This window comes from Grammomys surdaster, unplaced genomic scaffold, assembly GCF_004785775.1.
Source record: "Grammomys surdaster isolate TR1022 unplaced genomic scaffold, NIH_TR_1.0 125833, whole genome shotgun sequence".
Taxonomy (NCBI): domain Eukaryota; kingdom Metazoa; phylum Chordata; class Mammalia; order Rodentia; family Muridae; genus Grammomys; species Grammomys surdaster.
In genome coordinates this window covers 3217260-3239485 of record NW_021620661.1, presented here as the reverse complement: position 1 = coordinate 3239485, position 22226 = coordinate 3217260, and the positions used below count along the sequence as shown (strand labels likewise).

General features: G+C 43.0%; 1 protein-coding gene across 2 annotated transcripts in view; it reads right to left on the bottom strand.

Moving 5' to 3' along the window:
• The window catches only part of Uxs1 (UDP-glucuronate decarboxylase 1), a 69795-nt gene that overhangs the window by 22925 nt on the left and 24644 nt on the right, over window positions 1-22226 (bottom strand). For both annotated transcript variants that reach the window (XM_028789439.1, XM_028789441.1), the window contains exons 5-9: window positions 19277-19337; window positions 15943-16123; window positions 7316-7420; window positions 3401-3460; window positions 969-1090 (exon numbers count right to left, since the gene is read on the bottom strand). In XM_028789439.1, the coding sequence (XP_028645272.1) occupies window positions 969-1090; window positions 3401-3460; window positions 7316-7420; window positions 15943-16123; window positions 19277-19337 (529 nt within the window). The remainder of the gene's footprint in view (window positions 1-968; window positions 1091-3400; window positions 3461-7315; window positions 7421-15942; window positions 16124-19276; window positions 19338-22226) is intronic.

Sequence of the window (22226 nt, the reverse complement as noted above, 5' to 3'; positions counted from 1 at the left end):
GGGGGGGGGGGGGGGGGGGGGGGGAGGGGGGGAGGGAGGGAGGGAGGAAGGGAAGACAAGTTCCTGAGAACCAGAGAGTGCTGGTCCCAAGCACAAACAAATTAGTGAAAAAAATAAAATGGAATAGCACAGGGCTTTGACCTGGCCAAACAACCTGCCTTCTACTGTACTCCCCAAGGCAACAGCCCAAAGCTACAAGCCCCTATCAGAGGCCAGAGGTAAGAACTGAGTGCTCACCCATCTCCAACTCATGTTATGGTAGAGGCAGTGTGGGAACCTTGGCCTCTTGGTCTGTGGGTGAAATGATAAAACACCCATGATGGAATTACCTAGTGTAACAATGAATAAGAAAGCATGTAGAAAAGAGAGGGAAACATATAAAATATAATATGGACCTCAGAGAGGATGATTTTTAAAATCTATGATGGCTAGGGAGGTGGCTAGGTAAAGTGCATGCTGTACAAGGATAAAGTCCAGAGCCCCTGGCCCAACATAAAAGCCAGATGTGAATGGCAGCCCACTTGTAATCTTAGCACACAGCAGGAGGAAACAGGATTTTTGAGCAAGCTGGCTACCAAAGACCAGGTGATCTACAAGTTCCCCAGTACCTCCACAAACATGAAATGTACCCACACTCAGGAACATAAATACACACATCCACATAATAAATAAATGTTAGAAATGAACCACACCAACTTGGAGGCCTTGGAAAAAGAGGCAGACGTTAGCCGATGGTGGACAATGACAGTAGGGAAGCATGCTGTCCCCGCCCTCTCACAGTACTGGAAACGTGTTCATATCATTTTGAAAACAAGAAGATATGTAGAAATGGCTGGTAACAGCATTCATCTGTGACAGTACACACCAGGTCTTCCCAACACCCACTGGCAGGCGTCAAGCCCTGGGGTTTCTTCCTGTACAGTAAGCATCCACATCTGTGTACAGTGCCCTGTGGTACGCCCCAATACCTGCTTCATGTAGGCATAGCACATGGTCTCTGCAACACGTTTGCCCTCATCATAGCAGGCTCGAGGTCCGATGGGATTCACATGGCCCCAGTAGTCCTCACCTTGAGGGTGGACCTCAGGATCTATGAGTAAGCAGGAGAAAATGAGGCTTAATTTATATCCTCCAACCGGCCCTTAGTTCATTACCAGAAACAATGTTTATTTAGGATGGACCTATTTAAACATTTAAAAACCGAGAGAAACACCAGTGAGGGAAGCTCAGAGCTCTGTGCCCCTCCTTCCTAGGTTCCAGGCATCTGGTGCTCTCCCTACATATATGTACATGTCCAACCATGCTATAAAACGTATAAATTTCTCCCAAGAAATATGGACAAACATACAGCAACTCTGTGTTATAAATTCACAGCCAATTTATTTGGCACAGGGTTTGACGGCTTGTGGGGGTAAGGGAGGGGAACATATGTGGGTGGACCCTTGGCACATGCATCTGAGCCAGCCAAGCCTTTAATAAACAGCTACAACTCTGCAGTCACGTACAGTGCAGAGCAAGGCCTGTGAGGGAAAATTCCCCAGTAAGAGCAACGTTACACATGAGAGAAGAGGTCTAAGGCAAAGACTCCCTAAAACAAATACTAATGATTTACACACACAAAGATATGACCAACATCAGGCTTTTTCCTAGCTTCTGACAGGTCAGATCCCAAAAAAGACAGTCATATATTTCTGCCACACAAGAAAGCCAAGTATAAGCAATTCAGTCTTGGTGCCTGCCATTCTGGACTGGAACGCCCAGGGAGTCAAGTTTCTCAGAAATCTCCTTCTCAAAATTATCTCAGAAAACCATGGAGGTGGGGTTATTGGGGGTGTGGAGGGGCTACAGAAGTAAAGGGCCAGGATTGAGAAGGTGACTCCATAAAGTATTAACTATGGATCACAAGGATCAAGTTCTATCCCCAGAACCAACTAAAAAAGAAAATAAGGCTCAGTACAGTGGTACCCAGTTTGTAACCTCAGTACTGAGTAGGCAAAGACTGGTAGATTCCAGGGATTCACTGGCCAGTTTCCCTACCCTACTTGGTGTGCTCTAGACATAGGTGAACCAGACTCGAAAGTTATTCTCTGCCCATTACAAATACATGTGTACCTACCCACATGTGGAATACCTATACGTATTCATGCTTTTATCAGTGAGCATCTGTATGTGTCCACATACATAAAGGTCTGGTAGAAATTATTTCCAAAGTCAGGTGTGTCAGTGAACATCTATAGTCTCAGAACTTGGAAAGCTGAGGCAGGGGACCACAAGTGGAAACCAACCTAGGCTACATAGTAAACTGGAGCCCAGCCTGTGCTACATTCAGTTTCAAAAGACAAAATAAAACAAGAAAAAGTTTTCTAATCCTTACCCTCCTCATAAGCATTTTGTGATGCTGCACAGGAAGGCAGATGCTTCACAACGCCCCAGTGTTCCAGCAGCACTGGTGCAGAAAGTACCAAACCACAGGAATCACACCACCCTCATTACTTAAAACTCCTAAAGACAGCAGCTCTTACCAAATATACAAATAAATTCTGGCAAGAAAGGAAAGCTGTTACTGTGCCTTTTAGACAGTGAACAGGGTGGGGGCGAGGGCACCTGCTTTGCCCTTTTAATTGTCAAAAAACGCAAAGAAGAGGAGAATGTGTTACACTTTCATGGCAGTTACGACGACTCTCTGTATAATTTGTGTTGTCATGTTTTACTACTTGGCACACTTACTTCAAAAATGGTCTCTTCCAATTTTACATCTTAACATCTTTAACATCTCATTTCCCTTGTCCAGAAGAATAATGTAAAAAGAGGAAAAAGTACATCATGGCAGGGTCTGGTTCTTCACTGTACCAGCGAGGAGGTTCATCCATACCCTGCAGCCAGCTGGTTTTTGGACTGAGTATGAACCAGACAAGAATTAAAAATCCACTCCAAGTTCCTGGATACTGAGTAGGTCAGGAGGGACCATGGTGGTGGTGGGTAGGTAAAATGTGACCTGGTGGTGGCTGGTACTGTCTTCACTGGCTCCTTCAGCAATCTTGCTGTAGCAGGAGAGGAAATGAGCACATCACATGTCACTACCTAGCTCTCAGGTCACCATATTCACTGAAATCGCTGAAGAATTGCGCCATCAAAAGGGACAAACGCAACTTCACGTTGATAATCTCTGAGATGCTTTCAGAGCAAATAGGAAAAAGTCCACCTCTACGGAATCATGAAAACCTCATCATTATTGGCCAGCTGACCTGACCCAGGTCTCAGAGTAACAGCAAAATAAGAGGCTGTGTCAACAGGCTGGGTCCTCTAAGTGGAATCCTGAACTCTGGTTCCCTCTTGCCTACGACATGATACAAACAGTCCCATGGGTTGGTTGGCTTCTTTCAGGGGCTCCACCACTCACCTCCATATACCTCAGACGTGGAGGCCAGGAGCAGACGGGCACCCACGCGCTTTGCCAGTCCTGTAGAAAGTGTAAATCATAAGGGAATCTGTCAATTTACACTGCAGGCAGGCACATTTGTGTGTGTGGTCAATTTAAGCAATGTTTTAGTACTGTAGGTGCCTTAGTATCTACCAAATTATCTACTCCTAGTCCATCTGCCATTGAACATGAAGAAAAAAAAAAAAAAACAAGAAAACTGTAAATGAGCCCTTCAAATGAGCAATATTTAGGTGAAACATGGTAGCTGCGAACAGGGCCAGATCCCAGCCTCTGTTGAGCACAGTGTGATTCCAAGGAGCTTTGCACAGACTCTATGCCCCAAAATGCTACCTCACATAATTTTTTAATTGAAAAACAATTTTTTATTCACGCAATATATTCTGATCATGATTCCCCTTCCCCAAATCCCCCAGCTCTTCCCCACCTGTCCCATTCATCTGTTTCTCTGTGTCTTTAAAAAAACAAAGCAAGCAAATGAATAGCAAACAAACAAGAATCTAAAAAAGAAAATACACAGATATTGACACAAAAACAAAACCAATATGAACAGAAAACTGGAAATAATACACAAGCAAAAGACATGTAAAACATAAAATGTCCAAACAAAATATTAAACAAAAAGTCTACAAAAATACCCCTGAGTTAATTTTGTGTTGACCTTCTCTGTAGGGCTTTGGGTCTACCTTTAAATGTGGTTAATATATCTAGCGAGAATCCATTGGAGAAAAGTAAATTTTCTTTGCAAGCAGATGTCAGTTAGATGTCAGTTCCTGGTTGGGGTGGGAGCTCAGTGCTGGAACCCTGTCTGTACTGAACCTGTACAGGCCCTGAGGATGCTGCCACAGTCTCTATGAGTTCATATGCATATCAATCCTGTTATATTTGGAATACTGTTTCCTCTGAATCATCTTTTGTGGCTTTCCCATATTTTATTAAGTAACCACACTGGCCGGTTACCCAGCAAGATAACCTCTCCCAACTGTTTCTCATCTTACCAAATGGCACACCTACCACCTCTTCTGCATACCCTACCTGGGCAACTACTTGTATCCTTCTTCTGTCTTCCAGGTTCCACATACAGGCACCTTCTAGAATGCAGCCACTATAATGCCCAGTCCTGCCCCAAACCACAATCCTACACTCATCACCCACATATAGAACTAGACCATTACTAAGTGTGGGGTCAAGCAAACATGGAAAGTCCTCCAAACTTTTCCTACACTTCCAACATATAGTGGAGAAGCCCATCACCTTCACTTAACTCTGATACAGCCCACTGTAGCCCACTACTGCACACCAGGACAATGAGAGGATCTGGCCCTGGCATGGAACAGAAGTCCATACTGCTGCCCAAGAACTACAGCCAAGTGGGACAGAACAAGCATGCATCCATGGCCTGAGGCCAGTGCTGGGAAAGTAGGCTGAAGGGCAACAGTGGGAGAAAGACAGGGGTGTAAGTGTATCAGCAACTAGGGAAGGAAGCAGGAAGTTGAATGTGAAGAATGAAACAAGGGGGAAAAGATAATGAGACAACTGGGCTGGTGTAGATCAATTATAGGCAGCTTCACCAGCATGTGCTAGACACTGGATGGCAATACCTTTTAGTAACAAACTGAAAGGAAGGAATCAAAGAGTGAGAGCAGGGGCTGCTCCGAAGGTGAGGACAGAGACTGCTCACTCCTATGTGTTTAACAAGAAAACACTATCCTGAGGTTGTGTCAGATGCTACCTCCTGAACACCTATGTCCTCAGACTTTATGATGCAGTACTGTAGTCTTACGCAGTAGCTGCAATGAAAGATCCTGAGGGTTTTTTTTCTTAGTTTTCTTTGTTTGTTTGTTTGTTTGTTTTAAACCCTTTTGATTTTGAGATAACTGTATGTACAAATTCAAATGCACATAGGAAGCTCCTGCTCTCTCCCCTCCACACAGCACCCCAATGGTACAACTAGATAAGAGACCACGACGGCACTGTGATGCCGACTCCAGTCAGAGCATCTTATTGATTGATGGGTGGGGGCCAGTCCATTGTGGATGGTGCCACCCCTGGCCTGGTGATTCTGGGTTCTATAGGAAAGCAGGTTACATAAGCCATAAAGAGCACACCAGTAAACAGCACCCCTCCATGGTCTCTCCATCAGCTCATGCCTCTAGATTCCTGTTCTGTTTGAGTTCCTGCATAAGCCACATAAAAACTTTCCTTCTCAACTTGCTTTCGGTCATGGTGTTTCATATAGAAACAGGAAAGCTAAGGCAAAGGCCAAGGCTGAAAATGTCACTATTCTCCAGTTCTCAGGACTCTGTACCATATACACCACAGGCTTTCCTGGGTCTCCAATGTGCCAAAAGCAAATGCTGGGGATTCTTGGTCTCTGTAATCACAGAGTCTGCTCCTCATAGACCTGCCTACTTGCCTAATTATCACACTGCTTCTCATCCCCTGCAGATCTTAGCAAGAAATTCCCCCAAAACATTCAGCCTACGAGACTTGAAACCAACCTCCAGCTCTTTCAGACCCTTGATTCATGCTTCGCCTAAATTAAGATCAGGGCTGTTTTCAGATGTAGCCATACAACCTGTTTTAAACATTTTATTAAGTCCTATTTTTGCCACTCAACATTAAAATGTGGCTTCTTCCTTACACTTTGCAAATCACCAAAACACACATAAGTCTAAACTACACATAAGGACGTAAGTCACGATCCCCAAATACACAATCTCCTTCTAGGGCATGCAGCACATGACTCTGCATGTGGCCACCTTTCTTCATACTTCCCCTTTCACCTCCTAATTCTAATGTGAAATCCTCAGGTTAGTTTGAGCAGGAACTCAGTCTCCAAAACTCCCATGCAGGCCCCATCTCCCCAACCCCTTCCAAGTGTAAGGCTACACTACCCATCCCTGGACCAGGGCCACCAGCACTCCTCTGCTCGTCTCTCCCAATAATCCTAGATGCTGGTGACTAGCTTCAGAGACAAAAGGAAACAAGCTGGCCCTTGAATTAAGTACCTGTCCCACTCCCTAGGAACTGACAAGAACCATTGGAAGACTGGTTACTACAATTCAAGAAAGAAAGGTGCCTTCCCCATGTCAAAAAATCATACTGTGAAACTACTGAACAGTATCCACAGAGAGTGGAAGAGGGTGCAAACGCCATAATCAAACCAGCAGACCATCCAACCACAGAACTGAGCAAGTTTCAATTGCCAGTGTAGATACTCAATATCAATCCAAAAATCTTGAAGTCACCAAAATAGTTGGTATCTGTGCACTGTTATAAATAACATATTTAACGGGTACCATCCTGCTTTATCCTGCCCGTGGTATGAATTACCCATTTGTCCCTTGTCAGACATATTCTTGTGGTATATACTCCCCTCTTGTTAGTCACTGTCCATATCAAGGACTGACTTTTATGGCATCAAAAGAATCATGTTTAAGTTAAGAACTTAGTAATATCCCAAAGACCTAAGAGCAGTGACTCTCTGTGACTCAAGTCAACAAGACGCCAGGGAAGTGCTTCCTTCCTTCAGATGAAAAGTAGATGTTCTCAATTCAAGAAGAAAAATAATAATGCCAAGGGTGGAAAGATCTACACTAAGAATGAATGTTATATTGGGGTAGATATAAAGGAAAAAGAAAGACATACTAGCTCTACTGGTGTAAAAGCTAAGTACACAGGTTTCAAGTGCTGACTTAAGATGGAGAAGACATTTAGTGACAGGATTTGGTACAATCTGACTTTAGGGAATCACAGAGATCTTGGAATATAATTATGGGTGGGAGGTCCCACTACTGTGCACTTTTGAAATCTCTTAAAATATTTCCACAAAGAGGACAGAAAAGAAAAAAAGAAAAAGGACAACTTACTGACCCAACATGTTTAGTGTTCCAATTGTATTCGTCTTCAGTGTCTTGATGGGGTTGTACATGTAGTTTGGTGGGGAGGCTGGAGATGCCAGATGGTATATCTGGTCAACTAAAGCAAACAAAAGAGAAGAATGTCATTCCCAAGAAAAGTGTTTTTGTTTCTAAATCATAAGCTCTTGGGCACTACACTGCAAAGCAACAGTGCCAGTTTGCCTTACACTGAAATTCTACTGGCTGATATATTGTTCCGTTTGAAAACCAATCACATTCTTAGCAACTTCAAACAACTCAAACACTAACAATACATCACAAATAAATTTATTTTTAGAAAATTCTTTAATACATGTGTGATTATAGCATTTATTGAAAATAAAAGCTAATCTAAGATGAATGCGCTTATCTACTGAATATTGCTAGTGTGGGGCAAAAGCACCTTCAATGTTTTACAGAGTTGATGGAGATTCTGACTTCAGACTGTCAATGCTGAGAACATCACTTCATGTAAGTGTGTAGTACAAACAGTAGAGTGTGCTTAATACATTTCAGAAACTTTTGGAAACTCTGGCTTGACTCTAAGTCAAAATGTACTTAAATATACAATGTATGTTATATATTTACAGATAAGTATATAGAACTGTATATATAAATATACACACACAGCAACCCATATAGCAATTTTTAAAATCAAGCATTCTATTATAACCCATAATATTTGATAACTCTGTACTGGGGATAGAAAAATATTATGCCATAAAAGTAGAAAACTGAACAGTAAAAGAAACATAGTTCATAGCATACAATAATCTCAAATCTGAGCATCAGCTGAGATAGCTGGCATTGCAGTGCAATGCGCATGCTGTGTATTCAGATCAAGGCTACAGTGAGGCTGCATGACAACACATGGGCAAGCACTGCCAGAAGCACCTCAGATTCATTATAAATGTGATGTTTCATTTGTTTGTTTGTCTATGGAAGGTGTGTTTGTTTGTTTGTTTTTGACAGAGTCTAGTGCAGCTCAGGACCTTGAACTTCTGATCCTCCTGCCTGTAACTCCCAAAGACCTGGATTATCAGTGTGTACCTCAGCTATAGAAAGAAATTAAAGTTAGCCTGGGCTGTGTAAAACCATGTCCTAAGAGGGCGGTGCCAGGGAAACTAAGAGGGAGTGTGTATCTTTTGAGCCCAAAGCAATTACTCTGATATCAAACTGAAGTCATGAAGCTGCCCTCCTTCCTGTCACTCCAGCCCAGCTTTCTTCAAGGCTCACCCTGATGCCAGTTTGTACGCGAAACTTCCTGCTGCCCTTAGTCAGATATAATCCCTCTTGTGGCTGGCCACTCCTGCTGCAAGCCAGTGACTTCGACTGTCATCTGACCTGTCTAGCAATCAACAAGCTACTTGGGCACTGTAGTTTGTTTTCCCATCTCCACACAGCAGTGACCTCAGACTACAAATGCAGAGTTCCAAGCTCCACTGCAGGGATCAACATAACCCCTTGGTGGTCCTGAATACAGTCAACAGAAAACAAATAGTCCTCCACAGTGCTTCAGCCCAGGGCTCTGGGAACTGCAAAGTTAAGAGAGTGGAGATCTGAGACATAAATTGAGTCTTTTCCTCACACCCCAAAGAAACCTTATCTGGTTTATTTTTCTGCCATTTGACAGGTTAGGCCTCCAGATTTTCCTGGAAAGATGAGGAGTGTCCTGCACAGTTACATCGGGACCTCTGATTAAGCAGGACTTAGATGCAGTGGCCCACTTAAGGAGAACCTGAAAACTGCATGAAAATCCAGGTTCCACACAGCCCACTTCCCTGTGCAAATGTACTCTGCCACTCAGTGTCTGCAGCACCCCTGCTCCTATCCTAAAAAGGGCATTGCACAGACTCTGTTGACTTACTTAATCTGCTAAGGAATTAGGAAGAGAAGGAAACTTCAGAGTAGGAGCAAACAAGTACCAATGTGAAATGCCACAAGTAATATTAATAGCCGGCTCTGGAATGTAAATGAAGCTACAAAGTTATTAACACCCAACGTCCAGTGAAAAAGCCTAAAACATGTTAGCTGTGCATTCAAAGCATAGTAAAAATGAGCACGACACTCGGGTTGGAAGTGGGGAGTGGCCTGCCAACTCACCCACTCAACCCACCGCTCTATGTTGTCTCTGGATGTGGGCTGCCAGTGCCCTGACCCCTTTGCATTTACAAAGCTAAGAACCTGAAGAAAAAAATTCCTGAGAGACCTCTGATCATCAGGCCTGCCTCCCAAAGGGTTAGGCTGGGAAGAGTAGAGCAGGAGGGCACTGAGGTTGCCAGGGGATGGGCGAAACAAACGGCAACAGAAGGAGCTTCCTGCATGTCGTGCAGAAGAAAGAAGAGACACTGTGCATCTCAAAGAACACCTGAGAGGACCCAGAGCCATTTTCAGAAGTCACCAGAGACTCAGGCATTATCTCTCCCCAGAGACAGATCCTTATGCAGCCAACTGCAGAATAACATGCTCCTCAGACTGTGCTGAAGTGCCTACTGTCCCTGGTGGCATTACGGTTCCTCTGAGATAGTGGCCATGCTGTAAGAGCAAGACAGGTACACACTAGTTAAGGATTACACCACGACACTGAAGACTAGGAGTCGCTCTGTGAATGTGTGCATGAGGGAAGCTCTCTTTTCAACACTCCAAGTCAAAGGCGTGGCAGAAACATAGCCTCATTTCCACAGGTTCTATATCCACAAATGAGGACAACCATAGATTAAAGCTATCCCCACGACTGCATCTGCACTGAATACATGAAGCCTTTCCCTGCTATGATTCCATTACAGCAACTGACTCACAGTAATCATAGTGTGTATCATACTAAGTGCCAAATGAGTATGCACAGCCTCTGTGTGGGACTTGAGAATCTGTGGCTGCTGTATTCATGGTTATCTGGAACCATCCTCCATGGATACTGTCTTAGCTGGGGTTTCTATGGCTGTATAAAACACTATGACCAAAAGCAACTTGAGAAGGAAAAGGTTTATTTTATCTTATACTTCCACACCACAGTCCATCACTGAAGGAAGGCAGGGCAGGAATTCAAGACAGGAACCTGGAGAGAGTAACTGATACACAGGCCATGGAGGAATAGTGCTTAAAGTGGCTTGCTCCTCTTCGTGACTCACTCAGCTTGCTTTCTTACAGCACCTAGGCCCAGCAGCCCAGGGACAGGACTGCTCACAATAAGCTGGACTTTTACAACATTAATCACCAATCAAGAAAATACCCACAGGCCAATTTGCTGGGGTATTTTCTCAGGTGAGGTTCCCTCTTCACAAACCACTCTAGCTTCTATCAAGCTGACAAAAAAACAACTAGCATGGGCACTGGGGGTTTAGGGGTGAGGGGTAGGGGGAGTGCTGTTCTGAATGTGCTCACAACACGGAGTTCAACAGTGTAGCCCCATCCTTGACAACAGCATTTACAGTGAGAAACAGGATCAATGAGTGGGATTATGCCTTGATTCCTATCAAACAGAACTTTATATGAAGGCTGCACATGCCAGGGGCCTGCCTGAGCCTGCGGCTGAGGCTGGGCTTTCCAAGGCTCTCTTCCTCATGTGTCCACAATGCGCTCTCTGCATGAAGTCCTCTGTTGCAAATGAAACAGACAGGGCATCTGGGATCTACCACCTCCTTCAGTATATTTTCATACTTGAATGTGAAATCAAAGTTGAGACATTAATTCACAAATATAATTACCTAAAATATTCTTATGAGCAAAACATGTCCCTAATGCTTTTATCACCAAGAAGCCAGGTCCCTCTGCAAACACTTTCCCAAGCCTACTTTTCACCCTGAGTGCCCTTGAGAAGTAGCTCCTTTCCTCTATCGCATGAGCATAGGGAAGGTTGAGCTTGCAGAGCAGACAGTGTTGGTATTAAGTGCTGCCAGTCACTCTTGCCCCTTCTCTCCCATGCTCTTTCATGGATGCTGCTGCTTTTTGGGCAGTGCACAAGTGCTGTTCTCTAATTCCAAAATGGAAGAGCTTCTAGCAAAGTCCAGGCTCTTTGCCTCAGGAACCTAAACAGAATCCTAGGACTATTCCAGAGGTACAAAGGATGCCGTTCTGAAGCAGGTTTCTGACAGCTTCAACTGCCAACAATCTAATGTCCAACAAAGAGAAAACGGCTGTACTATGTTCACATGATGAGACTTTGTAATAACACTGAGGTGGGAGAAGTCTGTTTTTATAGAGAGATGTAGTAAGGCTACACAACAGAACACTTTAAGCACCTACTTTAAAAACTAAGTAGCTTTCTATGTATGAAAGCCCTTGGAAGAAAATGAGATGCAGACCTATGTCATAGGCTACTTTCTGAAGAAAGGACAGGCATGAAATATCCATTTATATTATTAGCTGGTCACTAACAGACACAGAAGTTTCCAAAGTCCAGTTGGGACTGGAATGCAAGAGACAGTTTACAACATTTATTTTTAATTTTGCATAAATGAGAACTAGGCAATTTCACTGCCCATTACACCAGCTTTTAGAAGAATGGTTAGATGCTAACATTAATAGATTCATTTCTGAAATGAGGATTCAGGATAGTTTTTTCCTTAGCTTTTGATAGGTTTCCAAATTTCTTTTAACAGATAGTCTTTACTTTCATCACTAGGAAAGAATAAATAACCTTTTGTAAAAGAAAAAGTATTTGTCTTCCCTTTAGTTCTTTACCAATTATATATAAATAAGAAACTAATTTTTGTTTAATACGATCAACTTGTATGGCTGTTGCATGTAATACACAAACATGAGTGTGCAAATTGTATGTGTGCATACAGAAGCCAGATCAGGTCCTAGCATGTCTTCCTACACCATGCTTTACCTTATTGCTTTATGTTAGGGTCTCTGACTGTTTGGGCTAAGCTGCCTGGACAGTGAGCTTTAGGGATCTGTCTGTCTCCACTCCAAACCCTGGGGGCAGAGGCGTATGACCTGAGGACACCCAGGTCCTCAGGATTCCAGAGCAAACACTCTTACTCACTAGGCTATCTCTCCAACTCCAGTTAAATGCCCACATGATGAAGACATGGGTCATTCATCTTTGAGACACTAGCTTCCCATGTCATCGCTCTGCCGGGTTTACTTTCAGTGTCGTCTCACTGCACACTGAGTGAGCTTGTAAAGAATGTGTTTTCTGCTGCTGCTGGATGAAACAGGTACTGTCTGCTAGGAAGGATGAGCCAGAAATGGAAAGAACAAAATTACTAAATCCTGAAGGAACAATAGGTTTGGCACCCAGGCTTTAAGCCACAAAGTGAAGAAATACCTTCAGTTGTCCCAATCTGAATGACAATGGTGGGCTCTCAAGATCTCAGCAGAGGACCAAGGCTGTGGACCATTTGTGTGGCTCCCCTTAAAGATTCCTTGGCAGGCCTCCTTATGACAGTTCTTCATCCAGTCTCCCTGCGGGACTATCCCACTTTCTCTTGCTGCCTTTCAGGTACATGGGTAACTCTGAACGCATGCCTAGACTATCTAATATGGGTCTGCATTTTACACACAGTTGGCTTACAGCCTTTGAGGAAGCAGCAGAAAGTCTTTTAGAGATACCTTGCTGCACCTGGAGGTGAGTCCTGGGACTGACAACTTCAGGAACTCCTACTGCTGGGATATAGCAACCATTTCCTCAGCTGACCTACAGCCATTCACAAGAAGCCAGGGGTAGAGTAGGGACCCAATGGCTTTGTAAGAACTACAGTCAATTCCAAGATGAGCCAACCCAGGCCAGTCAAACAAGTAAGTGCTTTAAAATGATACTGGGGTGGGGGCTGGGTAGTTAACAAAGAACACTGTGACTATGTTTTAAACACTGGGTTACATCACATGGTCCTATCATCTTGAGATGTCACCACTTTAAAGTAAAAACAGAGCAAAGGGTAAAAATAACCCCATGAGACTGAATTAAAATGTAAGATTTTAATAAATTGAAAGGCTACAGAGAGCTTGAGGAAGATGATAATCTCCACCCACAGTTACAAGACCTGTAATGAAGAACTTGTGCTATAAAGCAAACGAAAAAATAAACTATCTGAAATTATTTTTCATTCTTTATTCTTTTACCCCAGACACATGTCCTACTATGTACACAAGCTGGCATCAAACTCACAATCTTCCTGCCTTGGCTTTCTGGGTGCTGCCATTTCACCAGTGTACAATCAGGTCTAGACGGCAATTTCGATTCCTTACGTGATGATGTTAGCATGCCCTGCCTCTTTAGAAACCAAGAAATTAACAGACACTGGTTTTGTATGGAATTAGCAAAATGCATTTGTTAACACCTTTTTCTAAAGACAGTACTCAATATAGAAGTGAGAGATACCAAACCACCAAATTCTGACTGTCAGGTTCAAAGGAAACTCCACCCCAAATTCCATAAGGCAGAAGGGACAAGTGGCTACCTGTGGTGCCTACCAGCATCCCTCAGTCCAAGTTAGCATCCTAGCTCTTCTTACTTTCTCCCTATCTTAAGCTCCTCTAGCTATCCCTCTCCACGTTTGCTGGCCATATTTGTCTACTACTTTTCCTGCTCTGAACTCTTTTAGATGCCTCTGGCTATTCCCTTGACCATACCATGGAGCAGTCTTGTCAGTTATACATGAAGGAGATGGAGTGTCATTTGTATAACTCACTTAAGACTGTTGTACTGAGATAAAATTCCAACAACGGTATTTATGAAAAACACTCAAGGAGGATCTTACAAAAGACTACATAAATGTTGTACAGCTTCAATGCACTGCTTCACAGGCAACAATGTGAAGACATTCAGTGGTGGCGGTAGTGTGGTGGTGTGGGTGGGTGTGCTGCAGAAACCTTGGACTCCAACAATCCAAGCAGGACTCCTGACTATGGCAGGCTCCAGATGGACTGGGTTCCTGAACAGTTAAGGGAAGTGGAATGCGGCACTACTTAGTTGCTGTGCTACTGTTAGATTAACAAGAGCAGGATGCTAGGCCCCTCCCTAAGTGGCAGTTCTCATTAGCACACCAGAGGACTTCAGAAGAAGCTTTCAATATTACCTAAGACCTGAACTCATTTCCTTTGATGTCCCATAAGAAAGGGGTAAAACACCAAATGTTTGCTTTCACACGGTTTTAGAAACCAGATGCCTGAGCACAAGGTTCTGGCTGGCCATGTGCTAAGGCTCCAAGAGCAAGTCTTTCCTTTTGTGCTCTGGGACTGCACACTAGCAATCTGCCTGTGTCTTCACAGGCCCTTCTCTCCATGTGTCTGTGTCCTTCTTGATTTCTACTGTAAGGATAGCCCCCACTGAAACTGAGAGCCAGTCTTTGATTCTCAGTCACCTATGCAAAGATCCACTTTCCACAGAAGGAGTCACTTACAGCTTCTACAGCTTATGACCAGTTCTTTTGTTGATCCAATGTTCACCTGTCCAATGTAATCTTGTAAAGTGGCCAGGTTCCCTGAAGGCTTTATACATTTAAAACTAAGATTTTATTATTCAAAAGCTATAAGAATAGCTCTGTAACTGTCTCAAAATACCAAAGATAGTTAACTTAGAAAAGAAAAGCATTATCTTAGCTGACTATTCTGGAAGCTACCATCTAAAATCAGGTGTCTTCATGAATTGAGGCCTCTGGGAAGGGGCTACATAGAGCACAGTACAAGTATACAGTGGGACAAAATAATTTGATTACAAATCCTGGAGCAGAGAAAGAGAATAAGCTAGATCCCACAATTCCCTTTAAAAGTATACTACTGACAATCTGAGGTAGTAGTTCTCAACTTTCCTAATCTGGCAACCCTTTAATACAGTTCCTCATGTTGTGGTGACCCCCAACCATAAAATTAATTTTTGTTGCTACTTCAAAATGTAATTTTGCTACTATTATGAATTGTAATATAAACATCTGACAGTCTTAGGCAACTCCTGTGAAAGGGTCATTTGACCTCTGACCCATTGATTGAGAAACACTGACCTAAGGGCTTCTGTGTGTTACTAATCCCAAAGGCCGGCAGTACTTGCCAATAAAATCACCCTGGAAGACAAAGCTTTACAGATGGATCTTCGGGCCATTTTACAATAGCCAACTTCTTATGAGATACTAAAAGGAATGACATGCAAGCATCAGGCAACAGTCTTATCAGAGAACAAGGATGTTGTCTTAGTTCACTCAGCTTACTGTAATGAAATGCCATACAATGCTGGCTTATAAACAGAAGAAATCTATTTATACTGGAGGCTAGGAAGTCAGAGATAGTGGTGCTGAAAGACACGGGGTCTGAGAAGAACTAATTTCTTAGTTTAAATGATCTCTTCTCACCGTGTCTCACTGTGTTCTAAGGGTGAAAGAGTGTTTTGGACTATAAGGGCACAAATCATGAACTGACCATCTCAAAAAGGCCCTGCATTCTAGAACCACTGCCCTAGGAATTAGAACCTCAACATGAAACATTCAGACCATAATGTTGTGTACCTCACAGGTGCTACTTCCACAGACCAATTTCAAGACTTAGAAGCCACATGACAGTCGGCAGGCATTCACCTGGCAACAAACATTCTTCTTACATAAACTAGGATAGCATCTTATATATGATAAAACCATTCCAAAAATAAAATGCGACAACCATCACCTTCAATGTAGAGTGGCTCGACCACATCGTGGTTAATCAGCTCGAAGTTCTCATGGCCGATCCAGTGTTCCACATTTCTCTTCCTGCCTGTGAAGAAGTTGTCCACCACAGTCACCTCATGGCCATCCATCATGAGTTTGTCAGTCAGATGGGAGCCCACAAAGCCTGCACCTCCAGTGATCTGTATTGGGACATCCCCAAAAAAACAGTGATGACCGATGACAAGGAGACACAGCTTTGATGCACACACAACTAAAAATCTGGCAGTGGGTAAGGTGCAATCAGGAAAGGTTATGGCAGCATCTTGACATACTCACTCCAGAGAAGAAGCTTTAGTACCTGAATACTGCTCAACTATCTTCAACCATGACAATATTCAGAAAGCAGAAAAAAAAAAACCCTACAGCTACTCGGTTCCAAACATCTCTATCAGCAAAGGTATGCAATACAAAAATTGCTTTACCACAGAAGAAATACTGACTATCCTCAACATCTGCCCTCCATATTCTTAGGGTCCATATCCATTGATTCAACAGATCTAGACTGAAAATACAGTGTGGTTTGTGATGGCTGTATCTAAACTGTAGGTGTTTTTCTTGACCTCTTTCCCTGAGTGATCTGAGCGTAATTTACATTGTATTAGGTACAGCTGTCTTCTGATAATCTGACGTGCAGAAAGCGAAGTATGGGCACCCCGAGACTCTGTTACCCTGAGGCCCTAGAAACCACCCTTACAGGTGTGGAGGGACACAGCTATAAAACCACTACTGCTAGTGTTTAGGATCACTTTCTTAAAGTGAGCAGCAAAGTACAGAGGACTTGGCTAACTGGCAAAAAAGTATACGATACCTCAGTTATACTTTAAAAAGATGCCATGCAAAGCTAACATCTTCCCAATTATTTCTATGAACAACTGAGAACCACAGATGTTTTTCTAGAAGAAATCCATAAGTGATGTTCCACTGCCTGGTTCCATCCACTCAGGAACAGAAACATGAGGGCTGCAGCTCTCCAGAGCCAATGAAGCACTAAAGGGGCCAGCATAGAGGACCGGCAGCAATATGCTTCCTAAATCCTAATCACCACAGACTGCCATGCTGATTATGTTTAAAAATATTCTGAAAATGAAAAAAATAATTCCTACAAAATGAATGTTACCATGGAGTAAAGGGGAAGCACAAGATGGCTTCCCTCTGGGCAGAGAATGGGAGATGAGAATGCAGAGCACCAGCGCAGCAGGCAGATAGTGAGAGCAGGCACTATGCTGTCCTGTTCTTTCTCCACTTGGACATCAGTTTACCAATGTTCCCCACAATCCTAGTACTGGGTAGGCTGAGACAGGAGAATCAAAAGTTAAAGGCTAGCCTGGGCAACTTATAAAATGAGCTAAGTGAGGTGATCTGAGCTAAGGTGAGGTGAGATAAGTGAGGTGGGGTGACCTGAGATGACAGGTGAGCTGAGCTAAGTGAGAGGAGGGTGCACTGAAATCTACCTGCTAGCTAAAGGCCCTACTCCTTATCTAGGGAAGGGAAACACTTGCCAGAAACTGCCTGGAGAACAGATCTCTCTCTCTCTTCCTTTGCCAACTATCTGGACAAACATCTTATTGTAAGAAAGGCATATTTTTATTGCTACCTGCCAAGTCTGTGGCCTTTACCACTGCTTACAAATTTTTGTGTGCATTTATTGGTACTTTTAAAACATCTACCAGCAAAATTTCTATTCCTGCCATTTCTGTTCATGTAAACATGCTTAACTGATGAAGAAATTTCTTTTGGTGAACAGGAGACTCAGAGATCACCCTCAGGTGGCCGCACTGTTATGTGGCTATTAGATATTGTGGAGGGTACTGAACTTTTCCAAAGCATTAGCTTGAGTCACAGCCCATGCAGAGTTCTCTTGTCTATCCAAATGCATGGTTGATTCTTCTCTGGTTAAAATTTTTAAAATACACCAACATAAAACTTTTGTGCTTCAAACACCACCACCAAGAAAGTGAAAAGATCACTCACAATATGTGAAAACAATATGCAATCAAAAGTGGTAAAGATCCTGCAGATATATACAGAAAACACAATTATGATCCAATGGTAAGAAGGAAAACAATCAACTTTTTATAAGTATCCAAAAACAGCCAATAAGCCCAAGAATGGTTCTAATACGTGATGAACAAACATTTAAAACATTATGCTGAGTAAAAGGGCCCATCACAACTGGAAAAATGTGGCATTACCCTATCCATATGATGAAGCCACAGTGAATTACATGGTCTATGACTGGTACCCCAATAAAGATGTGACTAAAAAAAAAAAACACAACAGTAAAATCTCTAGGTAACTTCCCACGAAATTGTAAGATTCATCTTTTTTCCTGGAGAGCTTGAGTTAATATTTAACAGGGAGACTCTTAGTCAGGAAAGCCCCCGGGATATTCACCAATGTGGTCCAAGAACCTGAAAAGGTTAAAAGCTGCAGGTGGGGCGTTTCAAGGATCTCCTTATAAACTGTTATTCTTCAGCCTTGAACTCTTTGGTTAGTTTTAGAAATTTATTTAAAGGGATTCTTTTTGAGCTTTTTAATACAAGATCATGTTACCTTTGACTATATATAGTTTAATTTTGGCCTTTTCAATGTGGATTCCTTTTATCCCCGAGTACACAAGAAAGAAGCCAAAAGCCTACATAACATCATGTATGTTCACAGCAACATGATTCACAAAAGCTTCAAAGTAGAAACAGCTCTAATGCCCATCAACTGAGAGATGGACGAACAAGATATAGCACATCCAGCTGGGTGGTGGTGGCACACGCCTTTAATCCTAGCACTTGGGAGGCAGAGGCAGGTGGATTTCTGAGTTCGAGAGTTTGAGGCTAGCCTGGTCTACAGAGTGAGTTCCAGGACAGCCGGGGCTACACAGAGAAACCCTGTCTCAAAAAACCAAACCAAACCAAAAAAAAAAAAAAAGGATATGGCACATCCATACAAAAGAATATTGTTCAGCCATGAAAAAAAGGTAGTGGAAAAATATTAAAAACAGTATCCTCAGTGAAGAAGCTAAACACAAGAAGGCATAGTGTATCATCATTTCATTCACACGAAAGATTCAAAGGGGACAAAGACCTGGGAATAGAAAGCAGTGGATGTTGAAAACCAGGAGGAGAAAGGGAATTAATGGTACACAGTTTCTTGTCAGTATGTGATGCCATTAAGGCAATGCAAACAAAATGTAAAACATAGAACTGGATACTTGAGGAGGTAGAATTTGACAGCATTGAAATCTCAACATGAAACAAATTTCTTAATATTATAAATATAAGTCTATTATGCAAACTTACCAAAATCCTTTTCCGGTCTTTTTCTGATAAAAACTTTACTGGTGGATATTTCTGGGTAAAACTATAATATGAAGAGATCAAAAAGGAAAAGTCAGTTCAGTGTGTTTCTCAGGTCACTCCCTGGGCTCTATACAGATGGCACAGGGGAGCACTCCTCAGAATCTTGTGGACAAAGTCTGACTTGACAAATCATGCAGGAAATAGCATCATTCCACCGAGGTATACACCAGCCCTACATGTTTCACAAAAAGCAGATTTGATCTTTTTTGCTGTCTATAAAAATAAAGGGACACTCAAGACAGCAAAAAAAGATAAAGGGATACCTTGTTTAAAAGTATATACATATATATCTTTTTGTTAAAATATCTCAGTTGAGTATTATTTTTCCATCTACTCTCAGAATAAGGCTTCCATTCTTTCCCCTCCACAAAGGAATAGAGAGGCCACTGGGTAGTTCTAGTTTAAGACATTCCTTACCTATCCCTGTTTAGATTAAGGTTTCTAACTGGAGACTCAGGCTGAAGGTAAAAGAAGCTGCTGGCTGTCAGGAGAAGCACTACATGTATTCAGCCAGGTCAAAATATGAAATGCAGGAGACATGGTGGTACCACACATTAATCCTCAGCCTGGGAGGCAGAGGCAAGAGGATCAAGAGTTCCAGGCCAGCGTGACAGTGAGAAACTGCCTTCCCTAGAAAGAGCTGAGTCAGTCTCTCAGTCAGTCTCTCAGTCAGTCTCTCAGTCAGTCTCTCTCTCTCTCTCTCTCTCTCTCTCTCTCTCTCTCTCTCTCTCTCACACACACACACACACACACACACACACAGACACACACACACACAAGAGTACAGTAGCATTATGAAGTCACAGGTCCATGTGAAATGTGACTCAAGACAGTGAGGAAACAGAACGAAACTGTCTCCTACTCTAGAAGTTTCTGCTATTCCTTTCTTGCCAGCGTCTCTGGCACAGTGACTTGGCATCTGCACTTTCTGTCTGCCATTTGCTCTGCCAATGCCCTCCTGCCCTGCAAAGGCTCTATGGGTCGGTCCCCAGTGCACACTGACATCCCAGAAGGAGAACAACATAATTAGCATAAAAAGCAGCCAAAGGAGATGAATACCGACTTAAATGTTCTCTCTTATTAATGCTGTTAGGAGCTGAGTGCTCTAAATATCTTTGTGCAGCTTTATAGTTCTTGTTTTAACAGGGAAGAACCTCCTTGTCCCCAGCAAGCAGAGTTGGTATACAAGGCACGTGTTAATGGTCACTGAGCTGAACATCACATCCAGTAGACAGAGGCCCGTTCCCAAAAAGCAGGAAGGCAGAGATCTTTCTTTTACAGTACAGAATTTCCCTAGGAAAAGAGTCCATGTTCTCAAAAAGGCAAGCTCCCTTGCACACTATAAACACAGTCAGATGGAAGGGCTAATAAGACAAGGTAGCAAGCCTGGGCACTCAGCTCTGTGCAGCTCGGCACTTCCTGCTTCCAGGACCATCTCAGTCACAGACTGTCTTTGGCATGTACTGCTCAGAGCCAGTACATGTGGAATGTTCTCAGTGCTGTGAGAAACAAAGGCCTCTGGCCTCTGCCCCAAGGCAGACCTGGAAAGGCTGGACAGATGCCCAACTTGCCAAATGACTCTGCTATACCATCCCCTCCATTTAGGCGCACTGGAGCTGGGAATAGAAAAGTCAAGTGATCTACATGCACCTTGTCCATTTCTCTCCAGTTTCTGAGTCAGGTCACAGGTCACCTTCCTTTCCCACCCTCCAGGCTAAGAGGTGATGGAGCTCTTAGAAGCCACAAGCTGGCAGCAGCAGAACTTCTACTAGGCCAGAAAGAATACAGACAGAACTGGACATGGTGGTTCCTTCCCTCCCTGTGGTTTCTTCTTCAAGACCCACTCTACTTTGCTGTCATTCTTCAGTGTTGGGGCAAACCAAGGGCTGCTAGCATCTTAGCCATTGTTGAATTATAGGCCCAACCCAGGAATTGCACTCTCTCTGTCTCAGGGGAGTAGGTTGGCAGGTACACACTGGAAAGATAAAGTGGGAGGAAAGAGACATTGTTCAGAGAACCAGAAGCATAAGACTGTAAAGTAAATCCCAAGAGTGAGTGTTACCTTTCTCCTGTAACAGGTGCCTGATGTACCCATAATGCCTAAGATTTCCCCTGCTGAGACCTGCTGCACTCAAGATTTTCCCTGACTTAAAATCCTTTAATGGGCAGAGAGAACAAACCTAATCTAGACCCCCTAGACAGCAATGCTTTGAGTCCTCTCAGGTGGAGTCTGATATTAACACTACGGGCACGTCATGTCAATAGTTACTACACCAGATTGGGGAATAACAACAAAACTGTTCATGTTCGCTACCGATGGAAGTCTTCCCCAAATATCTTCCAACTAGAGTTGGTAGAAAGTGATGGGAACCTAAGAATCTGGACAGCCAACTAGAGCCCACTGAGGGAAAGCTGATGGTATCTGTCTCAGGAAGGAAATGGAAAATTGTTTTCCTAGGAGTATACTTTAGAAATGAAGCCGACCTGAACAGTGTACATCCAGAACACATCACCTCACCAGAAAGCAACGATGTGCCAATTGTCACTTTATCAATTATTTAAAGTCATCCTAGACTTTAGCCTTACATCTTAGGACACACCTGTAAGAACAGAAAGCATTCTCATTACAAGTCTAAGTTACCACCGGGTTAAGAATGAAGCTTTGCAGCAGAGTGCTTGCAGTGCATGCAGAAGGCCCTGGGTTTCAACCTCTGTATCACAGTAAAATAAAATAAGCATCATTAAGTAGTATATTCAAAGAACATTTAAAGAAATAGAGATGAATTAAGCAACAACATGCGGCAGGCTCTCTGAGTTCCACTGAGTGCAGATCAGAAGTGCTTCAGTGAACCGAGTAAACGGAGACTTTTCCCTTGTTATTACTTCCTAC